General features: G+C 46.6%; 1 protein-coding gene across 3 annotated transcripts in view; it reads right to left on the reverse strand.

Annotated features, from left to right (window-relative positions):
* Window positions 1-5,644: 5,644 nt before the first annotated feature.
* Window positions 5,645-25,694, reverse strand: part of LOC142020857 (dual specificity protein phosphatase 22-A-like) — a 55,837-nt gene continuing 35,787 nt past the window's right edge. For all 3 annotated transcript variants that reach the window (XM_075009097.1, XM_075009098.1, XM_075009099.1), the window contains exons 6-8: window positions 17,120-17,194; window positions 15,502-15,673; window positions 5,645-8,947 (exon numbers count right to left, since the gene is read on the reverse strand). In XM_075009097.1, the coding sequence (XP_074865198.1) occupies window positions 8,741-8,947; window positions 15,502-15,673; window positions 17,120-17,194 (454 nt within the window). In that variant the 3' untranslated portion in view covers window positions 5,645-8,740. The remainder of the gene's footprint in view (window positions 8,948-15,501; window positions 15,674-17,119; window positions 17,195-25,694) is intronic.

Below are 25,694 nucleotides of genomic sequence, written 5' to 3' on the forward strand. Positions count from 1 at the left end.
AGCTGGAGTACAGACGAACACGGCTACCTCTCTGTCATTATAGAACTCCTTAGGGCATTGATTATAAGCACTGGGCGTATGAAGTGCCTGTCCTGGGTATCTTTTCATCACTTTTCTTGTCTTTCCTATAGTTATTGCACCACAGGCACAAATAAAATACAATTCAAGGAGATCATCTCAGCATATACATTAGTATATGCACAACATATACCTGTGTACACATGGGTGGATAATATATACAGCGAACTCTGGAGGTGTAGCTTCCTATTGGATGCTTGGAACATTGGAATTGTTCACAGGCTTTAAAGTAGAAAGCAGTAAACTTACAAAACCAAGATTCGCTATAGCCAGTTTCTTTTGCATAATCTGAAGAGTCTAAAACGGCTATGATCAGACCTCAGAGGTTCAGGAGACAAATGAGTAATCAACATTACCCTCCCACAAACACACACAAAAAAAAAAGCCATACAAAGGTGAATTCATTGTTCCATTTGCTATAGCACTGGAGTATTCTATAGCAAGTGATCCTGCACTTTTAGGCAGGCAAAGGAAATTGTGTGTGTGTGTATAAAATTTGCACACCAAATAATAACAGTGCAAGTTGATACGTGAACTGGTTAATAACATAGGAAGAACCTCCTGACTGGTTAATATCTTAGTGTGGTTAATTATTAAATCATAGTGTTTGAATATCATGGGAGGAGCCCCAGGCCACGCATTAATGAGCCATTTGCAGCTGGCAGTCTGAGTATCGCTGTCTATAACTTTAGGGATAAAGGATGTGATTCTAAAAAGTGCAGTTTTTATTAAAGTCACTACAAGCTGAGGGCATGGCCAGCCTATAACTGAAAAGGATTCTCACGAGTTTAATGACCTGAAGGGAGCACTTGTGCTTTATGGTTTGGACAAATAAACTAAGCAGGGAAAATATCATTTTGCGAATGATGGTTTTGTCAGTGTTTCTTATGTTGGTATCTATTCCAGCTGTGGATCAGAACAGCAAATTCCTTATTCAACTGAGTAGCGCCTGTCCAAGTTTTATCTGGAACAAAAGTACGCCAGGACATTCTGCAAACAGATTAGTTGCGATTAGTTGTGGTAACAGAGACGAGGACTTCTGCTTCCTGATTTTAAACATTTGGTTTTAAAGCTGCCAAATTAAATACAAAGCGACAAGGTGGATGAGGTAATATCTTTTATTGGACTGGCTTCTCATGGTGAGAGAGACAAGCTTTCAAGCCACACAAATCTCTCTGTCAGGCCTGAGAAAGCTATTCCCACCATTACAACAAACAGTGCAAGGTGGAAGAGATAGTGAACACAAATTGTAAAGGTCCATTCAAGGTAGAATGGCAGTAGGACCAAAGGAGGGGATCAACACACTCCATACACATCATATATGTGCTTTTTAGAAGAAGAAATACACGTGCATCTCATCGTGAGATGACATCGCTACTCGAAGGGGGAGTACAGGTGTAACTACCCCAGAGCAGACTAGAACCTGTAACCTTTGAGGTTAGTACAGATGCTAATGCAAATTGAGGTAAGCACTAGCTAGCACTCAGCTAAAGCTGTGGCAGAAGCTCATTCTTTCCCTGTGTAAATGGTCTGAGTGCCACTACCTGGGACAGTGAACCACACCTAGTAGGTGTGTGGGTTACACATGGGTCTATATGCATAACATAACAAAATTAAGATCTTAGTTGCAGACACATTATTTTAATTTATGACATAAATCACAGTCTTAATCCTTGAAGTATCTTTAAATACCTGCGCTTGAAGCTTGATCCATGTTCTCTTGGAAATTTGGGGAATAACTATAAAAATATTTTATTAGATGTTACCTAGCCCTTTGACTTCCTTGGAAGATGAGACATTCCACAACTTGTACAAGTGGCAAACACCATCACTCAGGACTGGATCCTTTGGACTATATATACTTTGCAAACATTAAATAAAAAGCATAGCTATAATTTCTTTTTCCAAAAAAACCCTACTTTTTGTTACATTGATTTCTAAAGCTTCATAAGCTTTATTTTACAAATCCATATATCTCACGTCTAACACAGCTAGAATGTGAACCTTTAGAAGCATGACAAAATCCAACCCTGCAATAATACCGAAGGGAATCCAGTGAAATCTGTGGCCTGCTTCTGCTGTCACAAACTCAGGCACACCAATGAAAATAAGGAGCAACTCCTCCTAAACCAATGAGATTACATATGTAACAAACTCACGTTAGACTAGAAATAGGCCCAAAGACGTGGCAAGGGATCACATCCAGTCTGAATTTGGTTCCAAAGCATGAGTAAGCCATATGAACAAATCACTGTTCAACTCATTCCTAAGCAATAGAGATCTTTCATAGGTCACTGTATATTTCTCAATAACAACAAAACATTGTCATTATTATTTATATGATAGTGGCATCCAGGAATCCTCGCACCATTGTGCTAGCTGCTCTACTAACATAAACTGGAAGACCTCACAATCTAAAAGACAAGACAGACCCCTAGACTTCTGCTCTCAAGCTGAAGTAACTCCACTGAACTCAACAGCATTACACAAACCGCAAGATAAGTGAATTCAAAATCAGGCCCTTGACTTTATGCTGTACTAGCGAGCCAGTTGAGGCAGTGACAATTGAAAGATGAATCTAGAAAGACATCACAGAGCCACCAGCTTAACCTTCCTGAAAATTCCTTGGAGGTTTTTCAAAATTTCATTCTAGATATTTCCTTCCAGTAACACTTGCTCATATTGCCATTTCTCCATATTAACATTCAGAACCTTATTGTGCCTGAAAGCAAAACACATACACTTGAGAAATGTTCCAAAGCATTCCCATTGGCAGCTGGCAATGACTGTTAAAAACCAGCTATGCAAGTTTGTGTGCAAACGGAACTACCAAGTATTTATTTTAAGGGAGTTATTTCACCATGCGAGAAGATCATACCGGTGCCAGACCTTTATTTATACAGTGTGCCTCTCAAACGTGCAACAGACACCACACACGGAACAGAGCTAATAAATGCACAGAAATCAAAGAGTGTTGTGACAATTTGAGGATTCTGTCGATGGACAACTCGTGAATTCTGACTGATGTGATGAACATTGCTGAATGCCTCAGCAGATGTTGAGTTAGGCATTTGCTTGCAGTCCTGTGCATGTGTGACAACCTTCAAGCAACAATGCAGCCCCAAAAGATGGTAAATACATGCCCTTTCCATTGAAGTAACTGGAAGTAGACAGAGCATTGTACCTAACTGGGTCAGTCTCATAGATCTTGATTTTCAGCAGTGCTGAAGCATCCACAGCTACCATAAACTTCAGATAGTTAGGGGTGCTCACCATATAAAACATTAGTTCTCAAAATTACCAGGCCATCAACTCAAACCCAAATTTACGTACATCTTCAGTGACACTAACAGACTGTCTCCAGATCAGAGAGAGACAAGGTGGACAGGGTCATCTTCAGTTATTCTTCGGCTCTACTCTGCACTGGTTAGGCCTCAACTGGAGTATCATGTCCAGTTCTGGGCACCACATTTCAAGAAAGATGTGGAGAAATTGGAGAAGGTCCAGAGAAGAACAACAAGAATGATCAAAGGTCTAGAGAACATGAGCTATGGGGGAAGACTGAAAGAACTGGGACTGTTCAGTTTAGAAAAAAGAAGGCTGAGCAGGACCATGATAGCGGTTTTCAAGTACCTAAAAGAGTCTCACTAGGAGGAGAGAGAAAAATTGTTCTCCTTGACCTCTGAGGATAGGACAAGGAGCAATGGGCTTAAACTGCAGCAGGGGAGGTTTAGGTTGGACATTAGGAAAAACTTCCTAACTGTCAGGGCGGTTAAACACTGGAATAAATTGCCTAGGGAGGTTGTGGAATCTCCATCATTGGAGATATTTAAGAGCAGGTTAGATACACATCTGTCAGCGCTCGCTCCTGCCGTGAAGGCAGGGGTCTGGATTCGATGACCTCTCAAAGTCCCTTCCAGTTCTAGTGTTCTAGGAGTCTGATTGTATCCCTGTTCCTGAACCCACTTCTGCTGGGGAAAGAGAGAAGCTTTGATGTGCCACAGAGCACTTCTTGCCAAGACTGGATGAAAAGCTCTGTGAAGCTTGAAAGTTCCAATATTTCACCAACAGAAAGTGGGTCCAATCAAAATTATCACCTCACCTTCCCATCCTCTCTCATATCCTAGCATCACCACAGCTACTACAACACCACAAATATCAGATCAGAGAGGCGCCCTGGGCTGCATTGCTTTGGAAAATCCTTACTAGAAAGAAGTATTATTAGATCCATTAACTCCACTGTGTAAACCCCCCGCCCCATACACACACCCAGCCAGTGTTCCCTGTAAGCTGAGTGCTTGGGCAGCCACCCAGAAGAGGTTAGCAGAGTGCCCCCAGCCACCCACAGTCAGCAGCATGTGTTTCTATTGGTGGTGCACAGCTGTATGTGCCTTGGTGCACATAAAATTTATTTCACCCCGGGTGGAAAAGAAAGAGAGGCAATACTGCTCCCTGTCACCCCCCGCCCCCCCACTCATATTTCCTTACTCATATGTATTAAAATTCTGACTCAAAACCCATTCGGTCTGTTGGGTCCTGTCACATGAGCAGATTAGTTCTGGGCTGACTTGATCTCTATTTACCGGGGCACAACATAAATAAATAACTGTGTATACACATGAGAAATTGCTTTTGGACATGGTGCAGCCTGAGAATCAAGACTTCCATAACACCACTGTACACTGTGGCTAACTTTGTGTTGGTTAGAAGTACGGCCTTTGACTTGTCTATGAGACAGTGGTTTTTTTCAAATGGGGGACAGTTGTTCATTATGTGATACCCACTTCTACCCTGTGACATCGAGACCCGAAGACGAACCTGAGACCTTGCCGTAAGTCTGTGAATTTCAAATTGCACAACCTGAAATTTGCAATAGTTTGGGACTTCCAACCATTCTTTTATTAAAAGAGCTCAGTGATACAGCCTCTTATAAATGGCAATGGTTCAGCAGTTTGCTTTAGGCTTGCCTGTGGGAGTTTGTAACACCTATTGCACATGTAATCTCTGCTTATCACATATCTACTATAACTTCCTATTAACACCAGAGAAACCGACTCTCTTCTCTTTTCCTATATACGAGCCCATTGTCTGCTTCCTAAAACATTACCCAAGTTACTAGATGCAATGTCTATGACTTTGACTTCCTCTCAATCCATTTGAGTATTTATGATGATTTATTTAGCTAATTTTAAGGGTCTTTTCAAAAGCTGAGTAGACCACCGGTTTTGTTTTGGGAATTTCAGATGGTTTTCAGGCTCCTATTTTGAATGCCAGAGTAATGGATGGAGAAAAAAAATGAAAAGGCCCTTTTCATACTTTAAGGGGAAGAAAATCTCTACCAATTCCTTTTACAAAATCTTTTTAATTCATAGCAGAAAAAAATATGAGCTGGTCCCATTTAAAATTATTTTGATGTTGACTGTGATTCTCTGAAAGAATACATGTGGCATGACACTAGGGCAATAAACTTCATGATCCAAGTTCATCCCCAGACTCCCCTGCCTTCAATGAAGTTATATCAGAAACTAATTAGGCGACGACAAAGATCAAGAACAGGAATTCCCAATGTGCAATAAATCTGATTTTATTCTCATGTTGAGTTAAAGACCTCTCATGTCATCTACCTTATTGTCATACACAAAACATTCCAGTGCCCAGAATCAACAATAAGCTGAATTAGTAGAAATATTTTGAACAACTTTGTGTCTAAAAATGGATTGCAGATAACAGCAAATTTTGAGACTCAGGCAGGTGCTTTACAGGACTTTTTCTAGTGAAAGACAAAATTCAGTCATGCAGGTTTTAAACAGTTCTGATATTATGATAATGAAGGTCCTGCAAGTTCTTGAAGATGGCTGGATGGAAATTCTCTGGGTTTTAAGTCAATATATAAAACTAGTGGCCTGTCTTTAGCAATGAAACATATAAATAATAAACAAAGGCTGATTACACTCTAAGGCAAGATTTCCATAATATATTCCATGCTATTTTCCTTTTAATCTTATTTAGGATCATATACCTCGAGGGACACTTCCCTCCTGATCTTGCAATCCTTACTTACTCAAGGCAAGGTGAGCAAAGCAGCTGCCAGGCCTACAGGGCCCTGGGCGCCAAGTGATTAAAGCATCCACCACCAACCAGTCAGGCCCCGCCCACCAGTGGGGACCACTGGGCATGCTTTACTAAAAGCTTTCCTACGTTGCATTTCATTTTAAAGCCCCTTTGTCCTGCCAGAGTTGTCTTGCTGCACATGAGAACCGAGCTCAGAAGTTGTGCAAAGAAAAAAGAAATCAGTGAATTCAGCTGCAGGGCCTGAGCTGACAGTCTATGTCATTTACACTGTCTGTCTGCTTTTCTCCACACACCAAAAACCACGCAGCCTGCAAGCTTCCCCTACCCTGCCCCCCGAAACCATCTTTTATCCTCAACAACTGCTTGTTGGAGTGAGCTGGCTGCTTTGGAGCCAATCTTATTTAAATGTGAGACAAGATGAGCAAATGATAACATCTTGACCTCTTCCTCTACCCCACATGCTTAAAAGCACAGACCACTGCCACTCCACCACCTGCAGCCTACTTCCATTGTGATCATTGTACAACTGAGGTCAAAACATTCACTGTGACCGATACAAACATCCCAGGGGAGATGGAGTGAGAAGCTAATGGAGCTACGCCAAGTTATCCCTAGCTGGGGATGTGCTGTGGAGCCTCCATTGTAGATTGAATTTGAAGTCGGCCTCTGTAAAAACATCCTCAAAATGAGTCAGGAAGGAGAACGCAGGTCAGAAAGGGTTTTGTTCGGTTCACAGATCAGGCACAGGTGATGCCCAATAGGACCGTGAATCTTCTCAGCAGTCTGACCCTAGGATTTGAAGGGTGAAGACACCCGGAGAGAAGGGACCTCTTTGGGGTGGTCCAATGGAGAGAAATAGGAGGAAACAGGTCACAATAAAACTCACTCTGGACAAGAGGAGAAGTCTCCTAATAGCAACGTCCATCAGCAGTCTCCTGTTAAGGCAATGCAACCCTTCCATGCGCTGGTGAGCACTCACATGCACAAGCAAGTCCACCTCAGCCAAGGGATTGTGCGCTCCAGCCCCAGCCCCAGCCAAGCGGTGGCTGAGCCATTGAAAACAGGGCTGCCCCAAGCAGCAGGGAATGTGCATTCGCAAAGGCTGGGGGAGGGAGGAAAGAAGGGCTTTTCCGTCTCCGGCTTCTGTGACACTGGGGCAGGTTTGTGAGAGGCCCCGGTCTGACTGCTGAAGAAAGTGGCAGCAACACAATTGCAAATGTCCTGTCATTGCAGCATGTGGACCTTAGAGTACTGTGAGTGTGAAAACCCTCCAGCATCCTTTCCCCCACCCCTCTCTGGCTCTCTGCTATCCAAGTTCCCTTCTTCTGAGATGGGCAGACGCCCCACCAGGCAGTGTTCCGAATTTTTTCCATCCATGAGTAGAATAAAATGTGCTCCAAGGTATGTGCAGAGGTGCACCACCAAGAGAAACACATGTTGGTGGCTGTGGGTGCTCTGCTAATCAAGTGGGCAGCATTTGAATCTCTTCTGGGTGGCTGCCCAAGCGCTCAGCTTTCAGGAAACGCAGCCGTCAGGCTCTGATGGGCACGTCTGTAGCGTACGGTCAATTTGAATGGACCAGGACTAGAACATCAAGTGAAGTCTTTGTATCTGCTGAGCTCTGCATGGAGACCAACACTAGGCAGTTGCTATGTCTGTTTTGAGAGATTCCTGGCCATCAGTATCCAACAACTGAAGAAATAAGGGGATCTATCACACCTGTAATAACTGGAGAACCAGATTGAGGCGATGAAGTCCCAGCATCAGAAAGACTCCTTCGGAAGGAGTTGTGAAAGCTGTCACATGTCCTCTTCCTAAAACATGGTGATTGGCTGTTTTCTAAATACCCTGAAAGTAAATTGTGGGCCAAGTAAACAGCTACAACTTTCGACTTCAGCTGGAGTGAGGCCTCGTTACCCCAGCAGCGAATTTGGCTCTATGTCTGTAACTGACAGCATGGCTGCCTTTCCTACAACAGAACAAGGTTAGACCACAGATCAACTGATCTGCAAAGCAGAGAGCTCAGCCTTCATGTGTGCAATAGTGCTAAAAGTTTCGTGGTAAAAGGTTTAACCCAACTGCGTGATATTAGTAAATCTGCTTGCATCCAGTGTTAGTGCTAGTCCAGGAATATTTGCAGGGGGAGGGGCTCACATATACAACACATGCTAATATTTAATAGGGAGTCCCACTGAGCTTCTCGGGGCCTTAAACAATTGCTTAATCTGTTTATGCCTAGTTCTGGCTCTGCTTCCAGAGGATCGTCATTCAGAGAATTTCAAAGCACCCAGAAGCCACTCAATACACAGGAGAGGTTTATCTGTTGGACTGAGGTATGGAGAGAGCATAGGATTTGCCTGGACTCACTTTTGGAGTCAGTAGCAAAGCTGGGATTAGAACCCAGGCCACCGGATTGCAACCCGCAGCTCTAACCACTACATAGCACAGCTTGGGATCACTGGTTTTAGAAGCTGAGGTCCCATCTGGTCTCCACCCTCATCATAAACATCAAAGCTGCTCTCTTCCACAGACGAATGCAGAGTCTCTCAGCCAACAGGGATAACATCGCTGTGGAATTCGCTGTCCTATATTATCTGTTCAGCCATCTGCTGCTGCGAGCACCATAGGCATTGTAGGGAAGGGAGTAATTCGGTGGAGGGGAGTTAATCCAGGGAGCCTCCCTGCTTCCAAGCTGCTGCTCTCTCTGTTTCTCCTCCTGCTCAGCAAGTAGGCGCTGCAGCTCTTCTTGGTCTTTAAATGGGTTCTTGCCATACTCTTGTCGAACCCAGGCTCGGTACTGTCAAGACAAAACAAAATGGATTGTGAAAGCCACGGAGAAAGAGCAAAATGCCCCTGGTTATTGTTAGCCCTACACCAGAGCCTGCAGATAAAGATCCAGGTTAGGGGTGTTAACCAGTAGGGCTTAACCAGTTAACTGTTTTAACTGGGTGCCACCCAGCCAGCCACCCGAACTCCATTGCAGCCGAGGCTGTGAGGCCCCACCATGGCCGTCAGGTCCCACTGTGGCCAGAGGTGAGGCGTACCACCACTTGGCCATTCTACAGCCAGGGCTGCTCTGGCCCCAGAGTTCACCATCAAGGTCCTTGTGCTTACCAGTTAACATCCCTAACTCAGCTCCAACAGGCAATCAGAACTATTCCAATGCAGAATGAACTCCTGTCGGGTTCCAGCACACACTGTGATTGCAGTTAGTGCATCTTTGCTTTCCATTCATTTCCGGGGAAAAAAGAACTCCATGCTGTAGTGCTGGCTGTCCATCAGCATGCCACATTCCGATCTGCAGAACTTTGCACCTAATTCATGTCTGACCTTGCTTCATTTTCTTATGAAAAGTACTAGCTGCAAAGTAGTTATCTATACCCAAAACTGGGCATTTGCACTGGTAATTATCCCATTTGTGCACCCAGAGATGGTGATTGCACTGGTGAGTTAGGTGTTCGACTTCTCATGCACTTTTGGAAATGCACAACTGTGGAAATCAGGCCCACCCTGATTAGATATTAAACTTGTGTTCAATTTAATAAGGGAAATCTCAACCCTTTGTCTTTTCTTCTACGGCATCCTTCATATAAACTGTATCCCTGAGGACATCATGCAATGAGAAACAATGGACAGTTTGTGATGTAAACTGCAGAAAGCAAAGGTGCAAAGCTTTGCATGGGGAATGCATTAACATCTTCAGCCCCAAGCCAGTGTACAGCATAAAACATAAAAAAGAGAGACTGTTTCAGATGAGAGCTGAAAAAAGATTGAGCCATCGAGGTGGGAAGGATACAGGGTGTCTTCTACAAGCTGTGCAAGCTACAAAGAAGGTTCTTAAGCAGCCAACAGTGGTTCCATTAACAGCAGATCTTTTATTCCACCTCTCAGAGACTGTTCCCCACCCCAATCCCTGAGTGCTGTACTGGCAGAGAGTAGCAAGATAAATGTGACAAGTTCCTGGGCAACCTGGGACATATGACTGGGTAAAGGTAATGATGGCGACACCACTGAAAAATGTAACCACAATCCCTCACATTCCTGCTTGAATTCTGTGTGCTGACAGTACAATGGAATTATTTACACCTTGTTGCTGAGAAGTTACCCTATTCCTAGCGCATTGTGATTTGATGGTGATTCCAGGAACAACCAGGGTAGGTCACCAACACAAGTCCTTTCTTGCCTGGTCATGCTATTTGCTTTTGTACTGTATTTGTTTGATCTGATTTCTCATCAGTTTCTCCAGTCCCTGCTACTGTCTGTGGTCAGCTGGGTTTGGGCTGAGATGGTGAGGTTGTCTGAAAATGAAATATTGCTGATCTGAATCTTCCTGACACTGACACGCCATCCCTGCCCCAATCATGCAGGGAGGAAAAGCCCTCTGTACTCTGGGAGTCCATCTCTGAGGACACAGGTAGAAGGAGTAGGCCAGTTCTGGGTTCTGCAAGGTCAGTAAACTTTATAATCAACTGCACACTAAGGGCATTTTTTGCATCTTCCTTTAAAGCAGCTGTTGCTGGCCACTGTGAGAGACAGGCTAATGACCTAGACAGAGCATTGGTCAGAACCAGTATGGTTAGTCCTATATTCCCCTTATACACTCTTAAATGCCTCAGTTGTAATCTGTTTGGGCAGGGACTATCCCTTTGCACAGCGCTCTGGCCTCCAGATGACCATGGTACAAATAAACATCTCACATTTTTCTGTAACTAAGCATTCCAGTTTCTCCTGCAAAAAGGTGGGCTCAGAACTGGACGGGCTTGGGAAGGGCCATGGCCAGGATTGCGTTTTAGTCTCCAGCAGCGCACAAGATGGAAAAATTGGAGAGCTGCTCCTTTGCGTCATTCATCAATCTGTGACCTGGGGGAATCCCAAGCTAGACCTCCTCTCTGCTCAAGCAAAGCTTGTCACCAAGCTGAGCTATTCCTGACAGCACAAGCTCTTGAGCTTCCACTGAAATCCAGGGGCTTTCCAGTGGGGATTTCTGCAATTCCAGTTCTAATTGCTTACCAGGCCTCCAGGCTACAGAACCCACTGCCTGTCATGTGCTCTTGTTGCCCTGAATCAGGAAGGCTGTCCACATTTTGCCAAGTGTAGAAAGGTCACGCTACTGGCCATAGGCCAGAAGGCAAGGCTTAATTCCTTGCTAGAAAACAACTGATGGGAACTGGCGTACCAAAATGTGGCCAAGCAGGATATCCTACATATATATTCACCGCCCTGAAATAACATAGGTCTCATCTTCCTCTTTGCACTGGCAGAACCCCTCCGACTGCCATTCAGTACCTCCTAATTTGCCCCACGGTGAGAGCAGAATCAGGCCTCAGGCCTTTGACACAAGCTTTTCTGTCCACCGGTCCTGATTAAACTCGATCTTGGAAAGAGTCTAGTATACACCCAGCGCAGGTCAGGTCACCATGAGTTCACGCTACACATGGCTCATCTGACAGCAGCAATCTGCACTGTTCACTAACCTGACAGGTCGATGGTTCACCGGAGGACAGGCTAGAGCACGCGAACAAGGCATTGCAAGGAGACCTGCATTCACAGACCGCAGGGCTGCTTCCTGCCAAGAGGAAGCTCCCAGAAAGAAATCACTTGCCAGAGGCCAGCCCTGCCTGCAGCTTAGCTTGGAAGCAATGTCAGTGTTAACCCTTGGATGGCCAAGTCCTGTAGGATGCTGAGTACCCCCATCCTCCCACGGGCTAGGATTGCGGAATGCTTTGGGCAGGGGGCTGGACTCGACGCCCTCCTGAGGTCTCTTCTAGCCCTGGGATTCTAGGGTTCCATGAGGTGAGTTTACAGCGCAGGCTGGTGCTGGGTGTACCTTGTGGCTGTTAACAGCAGCATGTTCCCAGCATGTCACTGTCCTGTGTGGCTCATCTCCCAGAGGTACCTTTCCAGTTACCGCTCCTGGGTGAAGAATCTGTGAAGGGTGGTGGGGAGGTCCCACCCTGCAGCAGCCCAAGTTTTCAGTGCCTGCCTCTAGGCTACCCATCCCCTGAGCTGTCTCTGACTTCCCCACAGGGAACAGCAAGAACCAGCCTGACTGACAATTGTACCTGCTGTCGTTCTAGAGGCAGACAGAGTTGTGGTTCAATGCAATGAGCTGGTCTGCCCCTCGCGTCTCACAGCAGGGCCTCCCTCCTTGCTTCAGGACCAGATTTATCTCCATCGCCAGATGCAGCAGGGTCTGGACCACTGGCTGTGTGATGGGAGGTGCGTCCCAGAGCATCTGCCAAGGGGCTGGTTCTCCCTGATCTGGTTGGAGCTCGGCTGTATCATGAAGGGAAATCAAGAGATTTACAAACGATTCTGGCTCAGCCTCAGCCTCAGCCTCAGCACCTGCCGGGGAATAGGCCACTCATTGGTAATTGCAGTCAGAGGATAAGGCACCATGTGTCAAAGGGCAAGAGGCACAGAAGATGAGAGGCAGTGTGCTGCAGTGGACGGACACTGGACAAGAGGGAAAAAAATCACACGCTAGTTCCTATGGACAAGGGGAAAAAATCCCCTCCACAAATCCTGGGGCTTGGAAGGGAACAGATTAGCTACCACCTGTCACAAAACTAAAGGCCAGTCATATCTACGCCAGGCGTGTGCAAAGAGGGCAGCGGGTCCCCTTGGGAGGTAGGGAGCAGGTATGAATTTCGTAAGGGGGTGCAGCACAATTGGCTGCTGGGTCTCAGGCTCACCCATCTCATTAAAAATGTGGAAATACGGTCCTGTCTTATGTATGTTGACTTGCATTTATATAGCGATTAATAACGTTTTTACATTCTACATCCTTATTTTCGTACACGTGCCAGAAGGTTTTATTTTTCCATGTGAACATCACTGAAATTTCCATCGGTCTGGCTTACGTTAGCCCGCTTGGGTGGCAGAGACTTGCTAACTGCAGGGACAAAAAGAAGGCCCAAGGTAAAACTCACCCCTGATCTACGCCGCAAATCAAGGTGTGACAGCACTGTGGGTAAACATACACACAGCTCATCTGTGGTAGTGGCAATAATAGCAAAGACACAGCAGCACAGGGTCTAACCCAGCCACCGTCTGGGTGTTTTCTTAAAGCCCCAACTTCTGGAGTCATGTGATTAACTGAGATTCTCAGTATCCTCTTTTAAATACTTCTGCGCTTCAGAAAAGCTGGAAAAATGTGACCTGAGCAGAGGGGCTGGAGCAGTTTTCATAGCAAGTTGCTGAGAGGCACTGAACCAAAAGTAAAGCATGTGTAAAAATGGAAAAGACTTCAGACCAGGGGTTCTAGAACCTGCTCACAGGAGACTGAAGGCAAAGCACAGTAAAGTAAAAGGAATTATGATTTTATATCCTGATTTTCAGGGTCTGGCTGGCCTTTGACTTTTGAACGCCCGGGATTTAGTTCAGCGGAGCCTGCATCACAGCAGCATCCTCTGCTAAGCCTCCATCTGCCTGCACGTAGTGCCTGAAGTCCAGGAAAGCTAAGTTCACAGTGGGGAAGCCCCAGAGGGAATCTCCACAGTGTAGTATATTTTGTAAATCTTTTGACATTTTTCTGGAGAAGTTTCTAAAGCCGATGACTGTCAGGCTGTGGCTTATCATGTGATACAACAGCCCACCCCCACTGGGATTTGCTTACAAGGGCCTGACCTCAGCCATAAAAACATCAGGCCCGGACGGGACGTAACAGGGCAGCAGTCCACACAGCCCTGGATTCAATGGGAAGCTGTCAACATTCTGAGCTGTGTCACATGCTAGTTCCTGTGGACAAGGGGAAAAAATCCCCTCCACAGATCCTGGGGCTTGGAAGAGAACAGATTAGCTACAACCTGTCACAAAACTAAAGGCCAGTCATTAAAGCCTTTGGTAATAGTGGTAGGAGGCAGCTTGCTCACATGGGCAAGAGGCAGGCAGGATGGCTCCAGGGACACCGGAGCAAGGAGCATGTTTGGAAGGGACATTCATTAAACATTCCAGGAGGTGCACCATGCACTGCTGACCTGCAGGCACTAGCAGGTGTCCAAGCAGCGATAATCTTGATTACCTGGAAGGCAGTACTGGAAGGGTTAGATAACCTCACCCCTCTGAGAACTGAGCTGGCTGCAGAGCCACAGTCTCTGCAGCTAAAGAACTGTCTTCCAGCTCAGGAGCACAAAGTAGCTCCAGAAGTAGAACTACTCAGATGTCTGTACCCTGGACATCTCGTGTTCTGACTGTGAGGATTTGTTTAATTTAACCGAATCCCAGCCAAAAAGAATCCTTTTCTTTGATTGGACATGTTCAGGCTCAGTCAATGATGGGGCCTTCCTGATGGCCAGTCTTCTGCTTGTTTCCTGGAGGTTGAGTTTCTTAATTAAAATGTTTTGATGTCCCTTAGAGGCTGCTGAACTTGGGAGACTGGCTGTTGAACGAAGCCCCACTTACTCTGCTCAAACTGCTCAAACTTCCGAAGCGTCACAATCCGATTCCTGGCTTGCAATTATCACACCCTTCCCCACTGCTCTAGCTCTGGACTTCTGCTGCTCTGGCCCCAGCCAGCAATTTGGTGCTCGCATGTAAGCTATTGCTCCCTGGGATCATCCATCCTGAAACACCCAGCAGCATCACCTTTTCCACCAGCCTGTCTCACAAACAAAGCTCACCAGACAATGACAATACCACATGTAAAGCCACAAAATGTACAGTCAATTCTTTCATATCCGGCAGCCCCAGGAGTGGGAGGTTGCCGGATATTTAAATATTCTGGATAAGAGAGAGGTATACCCAGCAATTCAGAACAGTAAAGAAAAACAAGATTAGATATTAAGAAACAAACAAAATGTATGCAGAGTACTTTAATTACCAACAACAGTAGTATTGTACGCTGTAAACTCACACCGTATTTGCTGTATTTATTTGTATTTACTTGCACTATGCTGTATGTAGGGAAAACTTAACTAAAATTTACTTATGGTTAAAATGCCGGTTACTTGAGAGTTCCAGATGATAGAATGCTGGATATGAAAGAGCTTACTGTATGCACAAAATTTATAGGCGTTCTTTTTGCATGCATGCATAAAACAACAAAATTCCCAGGTAATCACCCACATACTTAGTATTTGCATGATCAGTTACCCTTTTTATGCACGCCAAACATTTGCGCCTGCAAATTTTGCTGACAGAGACAAAGGACCCTCAGAAAATCTGGCCCCAATGTTTCTGGATTTATTTTGGATACTGAGGCATAATGACATTACTACTTACTATCACCACACACCATGCATCAACAATGCATCACAGCTGTAAAATGGGAACATCTGCGTGTCATGGCCTATGATTGTTTTGTCCTATGGGTGAATGCAGGCCCACGAGCAAGGAGAGGAAAGACTGTACCTCCTTGAGCAGAGTCATCTCGTACTCCTGCAGCTGCTGCTGGAAGCCAAAGTTGGGACTGACATAGGACCGGACAACCCTGGTGGCAGCCAGACACTCCTCCCAGCTGAGGTCCGTCACAGTCATAAGGTAAGCCACCAGGATGGTGGTACTGCGGGAAACTCCAGCTAGGCTGTCATTGCAAGAGGATTGAAAACAAGAAGAGCATCCGGTGACGCAGTGCATGCAGGATATGGGAAAGCCCCCTGCCGACACATAGGAGTAGCACCCCCAGTTCAACTGCCTAGCTAGAAGTGCATACATCCTGCGTGGTCAGCCCTGCACCAGCCCTTGTGAATGATACAAATATGTGTAGAAAGCCAGTCTCCATCTTCAGAGAGGGTCTCTTTTGACAATGTTTTTCTTATTGAGAGCTATTGTTAATCCAGTGGATCGCAAACTGCACTGGGGCTCAAGAGATACAGATTCTGTTCCCAGCTCTCCTGCTAATTGGCTGAGGGACCGTGGACAAGATGCTTCCAATCTCTAGGCATCTGTGTCCCCTCCCACCACTAATCTGTCCTGTCTTTTTAGATGACAAAGAGGTCTAGGTTGGATATTAGGAAAAATTATTTCACTAGGAGGGTGGTGAAGCTCTGGAATCTGTTACCCAGAGAGATGGTGGAATCTCCATCCCTAGAGATTTTAAAGTCCCAACTTGACAAAGTCCTGGCTGGGATGATTCAGTTAGGATTGATCCTGCTTTGGGCAGGGGGGCTGCACTCAGTGACCTCCTGAGGTCCCTTCCAGCCCTAGGATTCTATAAGCCAGGGGTCAGCAACCTTTCCACGGTGGAGTGCCAAAATTTGACCTTTTGACCTCTATGTACAGTCCCAGTGCCGGTGATACTTTTTAAAGTCACAAATGGTCCTACTGACAACAGCTTTGTTAGCATATTAAGATGCAGCGCTTTACTGTTTAGGTCATAGCTAGTAACGTTAGCCGGTCTTTTATTAATCCACAGGCAGCCTGGCTTTGAGCAAGCTCCCAGCGACATGGGGGAGGAGGGGCGGGGCTGAGCTTCTGCCTCACATGCAGATGAAAATCGGCTCGCATGCCACTCCTGGCACTTGTGCTGGAGCTTGCTGGCCCTTGTTATAAGCCCTTCGAGGCAGAGCCCACCTCTCTCTCTGTGGGCAGCGCTTAACACACTGGGACCGTGGTCAGGACCCATCTTTCTCTCTGTGTTTGTGCAGGGACAGGCACAATGAGGGTCTGATCTCATTTGGGATAGGCTGTGTCATTCCCTGTGTGTCTGCATCCTGCCCAGCACAATGGGGTCCTGGCCTCAGCCAGGGCAGAGCTTATCTCTTCCTGAGCGTCTGCAGCAAAGGGGGATCAGATCTCAGCTGGAGAAGGGCATGTCATTCTCTGGGTATCTGTGCAGCACCTGACATAAAGGACTCTCATCCCAGTGGAGGCAGGGCATGTCATTCCTTGTGTGTCTGTGCAGAGCCCTCATAATGGGGCCCTGCTCTCACTGTGGCGTTCAGATGCTACTGCAGTATTAATAGCGCTTTTATAACAATGAAAAATACAGGACATACAAGGCACTGGTGCAAGCGATATCAGCACTGACCAGTGAATGAGGCAGCCTCCCCCGTGGAGCCGGCATTCATGAATGAACCTGATGCTCTCCTTGAAATGCTGGATCCTAGGAGAGAAAGCAAAGAGCGAGATTAAGCAGAGGTCACCCTTGTTACTGAGACTGTTTCCAGAGAAGCTGCACCCCCTGACTCCCTGGGCCTGACTCTGAGCTCCGTTCTATGGAGAGGTGGAATAAAGAGAGCTGCCAAGTCTCAGGCTGCTGCAGAAAGACACTGGCTTTACAGATTGTTGTTAAGCGTGGCCCTGCTTGACCTGGCGAGTTAGCACAAAGGCCAGGTGATGCCGCCAGCTGCAGTATTAGATAGCTGGTTATGTCCCTACAGTGATACAAAGCCACAACCCTGGTACAGAGAAGCACAAATTAACCCCTGTGCATCATTAAGCAGCTGAAACACAGAGAGCTCCACTGATTAACTTCCCTGCACCTCAGGGTTAGGACCTAGGAGTCCCTGGCCACTAGTCCCCAACTCAGGACACTGGCCATACTCTAGGGAAGGATGGTGTGAGGGATAAGGCACCAGCTTGGAACTCAGAAGCTTGGGGCTCAGTCTCCAACTCTTCCATCAACTTCCTGAGTGACCTTGGACAAGTTGCTTCACCTCTCTGTATCTCAGTTTCCCCATCTGCAAAACAGGGATATTGACGCTGACATCCTTTGTAAAGCACTTTGAGATGTGCGGATGACAGGTGCTAGATAAGCTTAGATTAGATATACGGTATTGGTATTAGGAGAAGTTAAAAACTGGGCATGTTTAGTCTTGAGAAAAGAAGACCGAGGCAGGATCTGATAAAAGTCTTCGCATATGCTGAGGAGTGTTATAAAGGGGACAGGGCTCAATTGCTCTCCCTGTCTACTGAAAGTAGAACAAGCAGAAACTGAATTCATCTACATCAAGCAAATTTTAGGTAAGCCGTTAGGAACAACTCCCTAATGATCAGAGTGGTTAGGCTCTGGAAGAGGCATACAAGGGACATATTGGAAGCTCCATCACTGAAGCCACCTCTCCACGTTGTGCTGCTGCCGGCAGAGTCATACAAATGAAGGCACTCAACAATGCAAATAAGGTACTTATTTGCGTAGCTGTATCTCATTTGCATAGTCACTTGATCACTGTCCTAGCAGATGCTTCTGTCGTCACAAAACAAGCCATGTAGGCAGGGGTCTGGTGACCAGAACCCTCCATGTGGGTAGCCTCTTAATCCTGAAAAAAATGAGAAATTAGGGGCAGATGACAAGGCAGGTTCTGGTCGACAGAACCCTGTCTACACAGCTTGTTTTGTGACAACAGACGCCTCTGCTGGGACAGCACTTACACGTGACTATGTAAATGAGGCTTGCAACTATGCAAATGACCATCATATTTGCATTGTTAAGTGCCCTCATTTGCATGACCCTGCTGGCAGCAGCATGCTGGAGAGACGTGTCCTGAAAGTTTTAAAAAACAGGTTGGACAAACCCCTGTCAGGAATGTTCTAGTGCAGGGGTCTGGACATGATGCCTTCTCAAAACCCCCTCCTTCCTGACATGTCTCTGATTACCTGTACGAGGAGGATAATCAGGGTTCCTTTGTCCCACCTCTCGTCTGTTTCGCTGCCAGCCCTCTGGGGTGGGAACCGTTCCTTACAGAGCTCAGCACAAAGAGGCCCAGATCTCAGTTAATATCTGTAGGTATCACCCTCATACAAGTGATCGCAACAAGCCTGTGCAAGCCAGCGATAGATTACAAGAGCTAAAGGCAGGGTATGATGTTGTTTCAGATCACAAACATATGCCCAGGCCAGCAGCCGATTATCTCGGTGCCAATACAACTGTCACTCTGCTAAATCTCTTCTAAGACAAAAAGCATTTCAAGAATAATGGCAGGGTGTTAAGCTTTGAGGTTCTTCTTTCTTCTAAATCAGTGTTGACAGTAATAAGAACAGAGAGGTAGCTGTGCTAGTCTCTATACTATTTTTTGTTTTGTTTACAGTAAATGCTTCCTTGCTATTCCCGGGCCCAGAGGCTGGGGCTTAGCCAAGGAAGCAAGGCTGAATTCTGAAGACATTTTTCTCCATTAAAAGAATAAAGGAGCCATTTTCAGTACAAAATCGGGAGATAACAAAGGTGAGGTGGTAGGTCAGGGGAGAAACCAGAGGGAAAGCCCATGAGTAGCATCAATTGGTCCCATGAACCCTGTTGCTGCGGTCTCCATTCATGGTTCAGATTAGCTGCTTGTTTCTGTACCTCTTGCTCACCCTGTCCAATTCTTTGGGATAAATTCAGAGCTGGTGTTGGCAGGGGTAACTCTGCAGGCAGGGAGCCACCGCTGGGTGACCGGGATGGACTCTGGAAAAGCGTTTCTGTGGGCACCATACAGATGAGCTGGGGCAATGGCCAGGGGAGATCCTGAAAGATTCCTGCCTCCTATGTAAATACACTGGGCCTGATTCTGGCTTCAGTTGTACCTGAAGTAACTCTACAGCTGTCCATGGAGTTACTCCTGGCTTATGCCAGCATGTGCCCAAGACCAGAATCTAATCTGTTCTCTCTGCCCTCCCATCTGAGCCCTTCTTAGATCTGCAGAGCTCCTCTCCACACATGAATCGTTAGCCAAAGATCTAAGAAAAACAAAGCAAGCCGAGGTCTGACAACCAGCCCGCCTGGTTTGACACCAGTCCTGGGCATGGAGATATTAACCCGTTGAGTGTGTGACAGCAAAATGCCTCCTTTGTCACCATCCAGGAGAATGGGTGATTTATTAAGTAAGTTCAGCCCTGGGGAACAGAATCCTTGGAACAGTGATAAGGGTGATTATTTTTGTGAGAACAAGGTTAAGCCATCAGAAACTCCACTCTTGCCTTGTCTCCCTCCTTCCACCACACAAGCCTTCTCAGACATCACCCTGACTTGTCAGCCTTCTCATGAAGAGGGTGGGGATGTTCTCCCTTGGCCTTCCTGGTTTCTCAGAAGTTAGGACGAGGTTAGGTGAAACTGTACGAAGCCACAGCAGAGCCATTACCCAGATGTGTGGCTTTTCTCTGGTACTGGAGGACTTGCTTCTCCTGTGTGACCAGAGGAGCAGGAGGCTTCTAACCCTGGCTCAGGGGGCATGACAATTCCTTTCCATCTCCAGCTTCTCCGCTAAGAAGGGATGCTGCCCATCTCAAGGAAGAACACAGTTCAGACCCCTTCTAAGAAACCAGCCAAAGACAGTGTTGGAAATGGCAGCAAATGCCTTAGCTGCCCAAAGCTGATAGAGAAAGACTCCGTCCCATAAAGGTTTTTATACCACATTCATCACCGCAGTACCTGAGTGTCTTCCTGCAGTGTGTTAAGCAATGTGTCTACACATCCGTCACCTGTTGTTTGCTCTGTGGAATGTCTGTTCTTTTTTTTAATATAAATATACCTGTTGCTGTGTCTCAAAGGGGTAGCGGTGTTAGTCTGTAGCTTCACAAATAACAAGCAGTCCTGTAGTACCTTAGACACGAACAAATCTATTAGGTCATGAGCTTTCCTGGGTAAGACCCACTTCCTCAGGTGAATGGAGTAGACAGAATCCAGTGTTTATACATGAGCTAATTCTATTTGTCTACTCCATTCATCTGAGGTAGTGGGTCTGACCCACAGAGAAGCTGATGACCTAATGCATTTGTTAGCCTCTAAGGTGCTACAGGACTGCTTGTTATTTCTTTTGCTATGTTAGAGAAGGCTGGTCAAAGAAATGCATCTTGCATTCAAAGTGGCCAGGGCTGAGTTTTGGGGATGGACTTCATTCCTGGGGAAGTTCATGCAACCCATAGACCACTCCCAGGGAAAGTTTTGTCTCCAGCACAGATGGGCTCTGCCCTTATCGTTGACCTCGTTGTCAAACCATGGTCTTTGTCCAGCAGCATGAGATCATCTTTTAGACACCTTGGGCTCAGGCCATGCAGCACTTTGAAGATATGGCTGACTGGAAATTCTATGGGAGGGCAAGCTAGCGTAGAGAGAGGTGTGTGGGTCTGATGTGCTCAAAGCTCTAAGCTGGGGAATGCCAACTTTCTCAGGCTCTAAATAAGAACCTGACTTTCACAGTACGGCAGAAATAAAACAAATCCCATTTCAAAACAAGTGCAAACAAGCCAATCCTTACAAGGACCCCAATACTCTTTAACTACGTTCTCCTGGTGTGCAGTCTGGGTCCTGGGGCTGCCATGGACCTGCTGTGCACCCCTGAACTCTGTCCTGATTGCCCTCCTTTCCCCTTTGTCCCTCCTGGCCCCTGCTTGCTGGGAGCCAGTCCAAAAAAAGAAGCCAAAACTAGCTAACAGGCAGCTTTCACAAGCCAAATAGCCATAGTTTTTAAGCAGTTTTGGCAAACAACCTCAGGCCTGTTGTATAGCAAAGAGTTCCCTCTCTAGAACATTGTCCTTCTTTCTCCAGCCTGAGAAGATGCAGACTGAGTAAATTTGAGCTGGAAATATCCTAAGTTCCCCTGGGCTTGGAACAAAAGCTTACTCCCATGCAGATGCCCAGGCCCCCCCTTGATTCATGGCAAGTAAAGTCTCTCTGCTTTGGGGAAGAACAGGTTATATTTTCCAACTGACCATAAACTCTGCCTTACTGTGGGATAACCTCCACTCATTGATATACTGGCTTCCCGCAATCAACTTTCCACAAAACTTTCCCTGAGTGATGGGCCTGAACATTCTGTTCAGATACCCCAGCTGTGCGGTTAAGTTTACAAACCTACATTTGATTTATTGCTAATTGTGGGCTCAGGTTGAACCTCTTTAATCCAGCAGCCTGGGGACCTGTCCGGTGCCAGAAGAGAGAATTTGCCGAACCATGGGAGGTCAATATTGTCTAGCAGCATTACCAACACTTCCACTGCGTACGGGGCTCTTAGAAGACATTTAGGAGTAAACTGCAGCAGAACATTAAAATTAGCTGTATCATCAAAACCAGGGATGATTAATTTAGGAGAAGTGTGAATTATTAAAAAGCCCAGTTACTTCTAGGAAATCAATCACATTGTTTTTGTAGACATAATGATTGCAAAGAGATCCGACTGGAGCATTCAGACTGGCAGGCAAGAGCTCAAGCTCAGCAAGAACAGGAGTAAAGAGAGCCAACTACATTGGAAACATCACCAGATGGGCTCGTATCCGAAGGAGAGTGGAAGTTTTATAAGTCTGATGCAAATGCCAAGGATGGGTGATAGTGGTGGACAACCTCCGTATTGGCTGGGTCACTTGAGGTACAATCCCATCCAAGGACCCTTTGGTTTCATGTAATGGGACAGGGACTCTGTCCTTCATGGTCTTGATGTCCTCAATCAGTTCCCCTCTAGCTCCTCTTGCCGTGCTATAGACTCCCCCTCCCCACTGCTCTCTCCTATAGAAACAGTGGGTGGCTTTGTAAATTGCCAGCGTCTTTCAGAGATTCTCTTCCATTTCCATCTCAGGCCCCTTGGCAATCCTGACATGACCCTACCTTTTCCTCGTCAAACTCCTTCACTCCAAACATCCAGCCTGCCACGAGCACCCGTCACCATCCTTCGGGTCAAGGACAACCCAGAAAGTTTCCATTTGGAGCCGACACATTCATTAGCCAGGCAGGGGCACATGATGCCTCCACGCCTTCCACATATCTTCTGGCCATGGGCTGACTATGACCATCCCAGTTGACCCATCCCTTCTGGCTCAGGAAGGGCAAAGCAAACGCTGTGAATGAGAGCCTGTGGCTAGGTCATGACACCAGCCCAAATTCAGCTCTCTGATTGGGTAACACCATCCATGAGTCAACGACTCCCAACTCAGACAGGCGTAGGAATTTCCCTGTAATGCTTTCCACTGCAGTGTAGGAACAAGGCACCGCTGGCCCTAGCTGTGGGGAACGCCTTTCGTTTTCAGTCCTGACTGGTTTCTACTGAAAAGCTCCTGGGTTTAACAAATGCTATTTGGCTTTTACTGATTTTTCACCAAAAATTTGGACCACTCAGGAACCTGAAAATACTGATTATTTAAGAAAAGCCAATACACGATATTAAGTAGATGTGCTTATGTTAATAAGCTAATATAAGTGTAAATACAAGGCTGTCTGTTAAAGTAAAGCTAGGCAGAGGAAGATACACGCACCTGCAGGTACGCAAGTTCTATTAATATAAAGCACATAAAATAAACCACACCATTAAACTGTCCCTACTTCCAATGCTCTTACTTTTCTCTATTAGTTCCATTCTTTCTGTCCTCTGCCTCCTAATATTAACATGGATATTTGTTCAAAAGTTAATTTTTCACACCAATTTTCACCCCATTTTTTATTTTTGTAATAAACACTGATTCATTGCCAGGAAATTATACACAAAATATAAATAAAAAGCACAGAGTCTCAGCTATGGTAGCTTTATTGTTCTCCTTGGGCAGCTTGCAGCCTTTGACCTCATGTCACACAATGCACCAGTCCCAGAAATGCACTGCTGGCCGTGCCTTATTGTGTAATTGTTTGCTTTGGGTTATCAATATAATGCTGACTTCCCCACCATGGGAACCTACTTTCCCTTAGTTCACTTTCCAAGTCCATGCCAACCACCAGAATCTTCTCTCTGATGTTTCCAAGCATCAGCTCTAAGGGATATACTCCAACCCCGTATTCACTACAGAGTCCGCCGCATGCAGGCCATTAGGAATTCGCAAGGTCTCCCGTCACAAAGCTCTCCTCTTAGAATGCTTTCTAAATTCACCCACATTGTGAAATCTAGGGTATAAAGCAATGTGCAGATAATAGTTCCTGGAACTTCTCTTCCTTCCTGTCCCCAGTTGTGTATAGACGTAAACACAAAATCCTGATCTTGCTGAGGAAAGGTTTTCTTGTAAAACTTCTCTTTCCGCTCAGTGGGAACATGAGCCAGCAGAACTAGAAGGCTGGGTCCCATCTCGTTCTCCGAAAGATGCACTTTCCAGTGAAATACTGGCAGTCTCTGAACAGAGATGTTTCCAAAGCGCTCAGAGCCTCCAGTCTGCATGTGCCAGGGGCGTCATCTGTGTGGAAATGGGGTAGCGAGATAATGTCACACAGGCAACCCTGTGCTATCTGTGCCTGGAAAGAAGAGCTGGCCGCACCCAAAGGTACATGCCCCAGAACAGGAGGGTGGTGGAGAGGCCATTTTGAGTTTCTGCCATTGGATTATGTTCGGTGGGAGGCCAATGCCATGGACATTTCAGTGATGATGGGACCCTACCAAGGGTTGGCCAGCATGTGCGGGAGGCCTTGGGAAGAGAAGTCGCAACCTCGAGCTCCAAACACACAACCCTCCGGAGCTGTGTTTTGGGCCTCAAGGAACCTACAAGTGAGGGATCACCACCACGGATGGCTCTGAAATTAACATGGACCCATTGGATCCAGAGTGCATTGATGGGCACTCAGCTGGTGCTGTCTGGCCTTAAGCAGAGTGAAGGTCTGCAGTGAGAAAAGACCCATCCACCAGGTTCATTCTTCAGATCCTTGGGCGGCCAGTGAGAGAGAACCCCCACAGCACACAAACACACACACACACCCCATCCAGGGAATGGGGGAGGAGGGAGCAGAGGAAAGGGAGGTGGGAAAAGCGAGGCAGAAGGGACTTGAAGGTGAGCAGCAGCATTCCCTGCAAGCTGAGCACTTGGGCAGCTGCCCAGGAGAGATTCAGGTGCTGTCCAACTAATTAGCAGAGCGCCCACAGCCACCCACGCCCAGCAGCCTGTGTTTCTACTGGTGGTGCACATCCTCCCATGACTGGGTGCACATAACAAAATTTATTCTGCCCTTGGATGGAAAATATCAGACGGACCGTGGGTGAGGAGAGGAGATAAAAAGAGTGTCCCCATCCAAAGACGGGCCTACATGGTCCCTCGCACACAGGGAGCAGGGAGAACTGAACAAGAGACCCACAGCCAGGTCTGATGGAGTCCAGCCCACTGGAAGGCAGTGGACACCACAACCCGGGTGCCCTCCTGCCCCTGCCCCCGCCCCCCGCCATTGATGCATGGCAGTAAAGGCAGCTCCAGCAAGCTACGCGGGCCTGTTTGTCTCCTGCAAAAAACCACACCCCTGCTCCATCTCCCTGGCTTATTGCGCTGCAGCATTTCTGAGAAATCAGGCCCCAGTGTGGCTGGGGAGTAACACCCTCCATGCACCCTCCGCTTCAGGGGACACCTACCAGAGCATTCCTTCCAAACACTGCAGCTTAAAGGAGGAGCAGTTATCAGCTCCGGCCCAGCTGAATCTTACCTGAGGAGAGGATTTTGCAGTGCAGAAGCAGCTTCAGAGCATGGGAGGAATTTCCTAGACCTGCCAGGCTAAGGGCAGTCATGCACACACATGAAAGCAGTACGCCGCCACTAAGCTTAGTGTTGCAGAGTACAGTGCTGTCTGCAGGATTCCTGCAGGGCCCCCCTTGCCCATGCAGATATTCATACACACACAGAGATGATGCTGCCCAGCTCTCAGCAAGCCTGTTTCTTCAGAAGGTCTCAAAGCACTTTGCAAAGAAGGTCAGCGTCATTGTCCCCATTATACAGATGGGGAAACTAAGGCACAGAGA

The sequence above is a fragment of the Carettochelys insculpta genome, chromosome 14, assembly GCF_033958435.1.
Source record: "Carettochelys insculpta isolate YL-2023 chromosome 14, ASM3395843v1, whole genome shotgun sequence".
Taxonomy (NCBI): Eukaryota; Metazoa; Chordata; order Testudines; family Carettochelyidae; genus Carettochelys; species Carettochelys insculpta.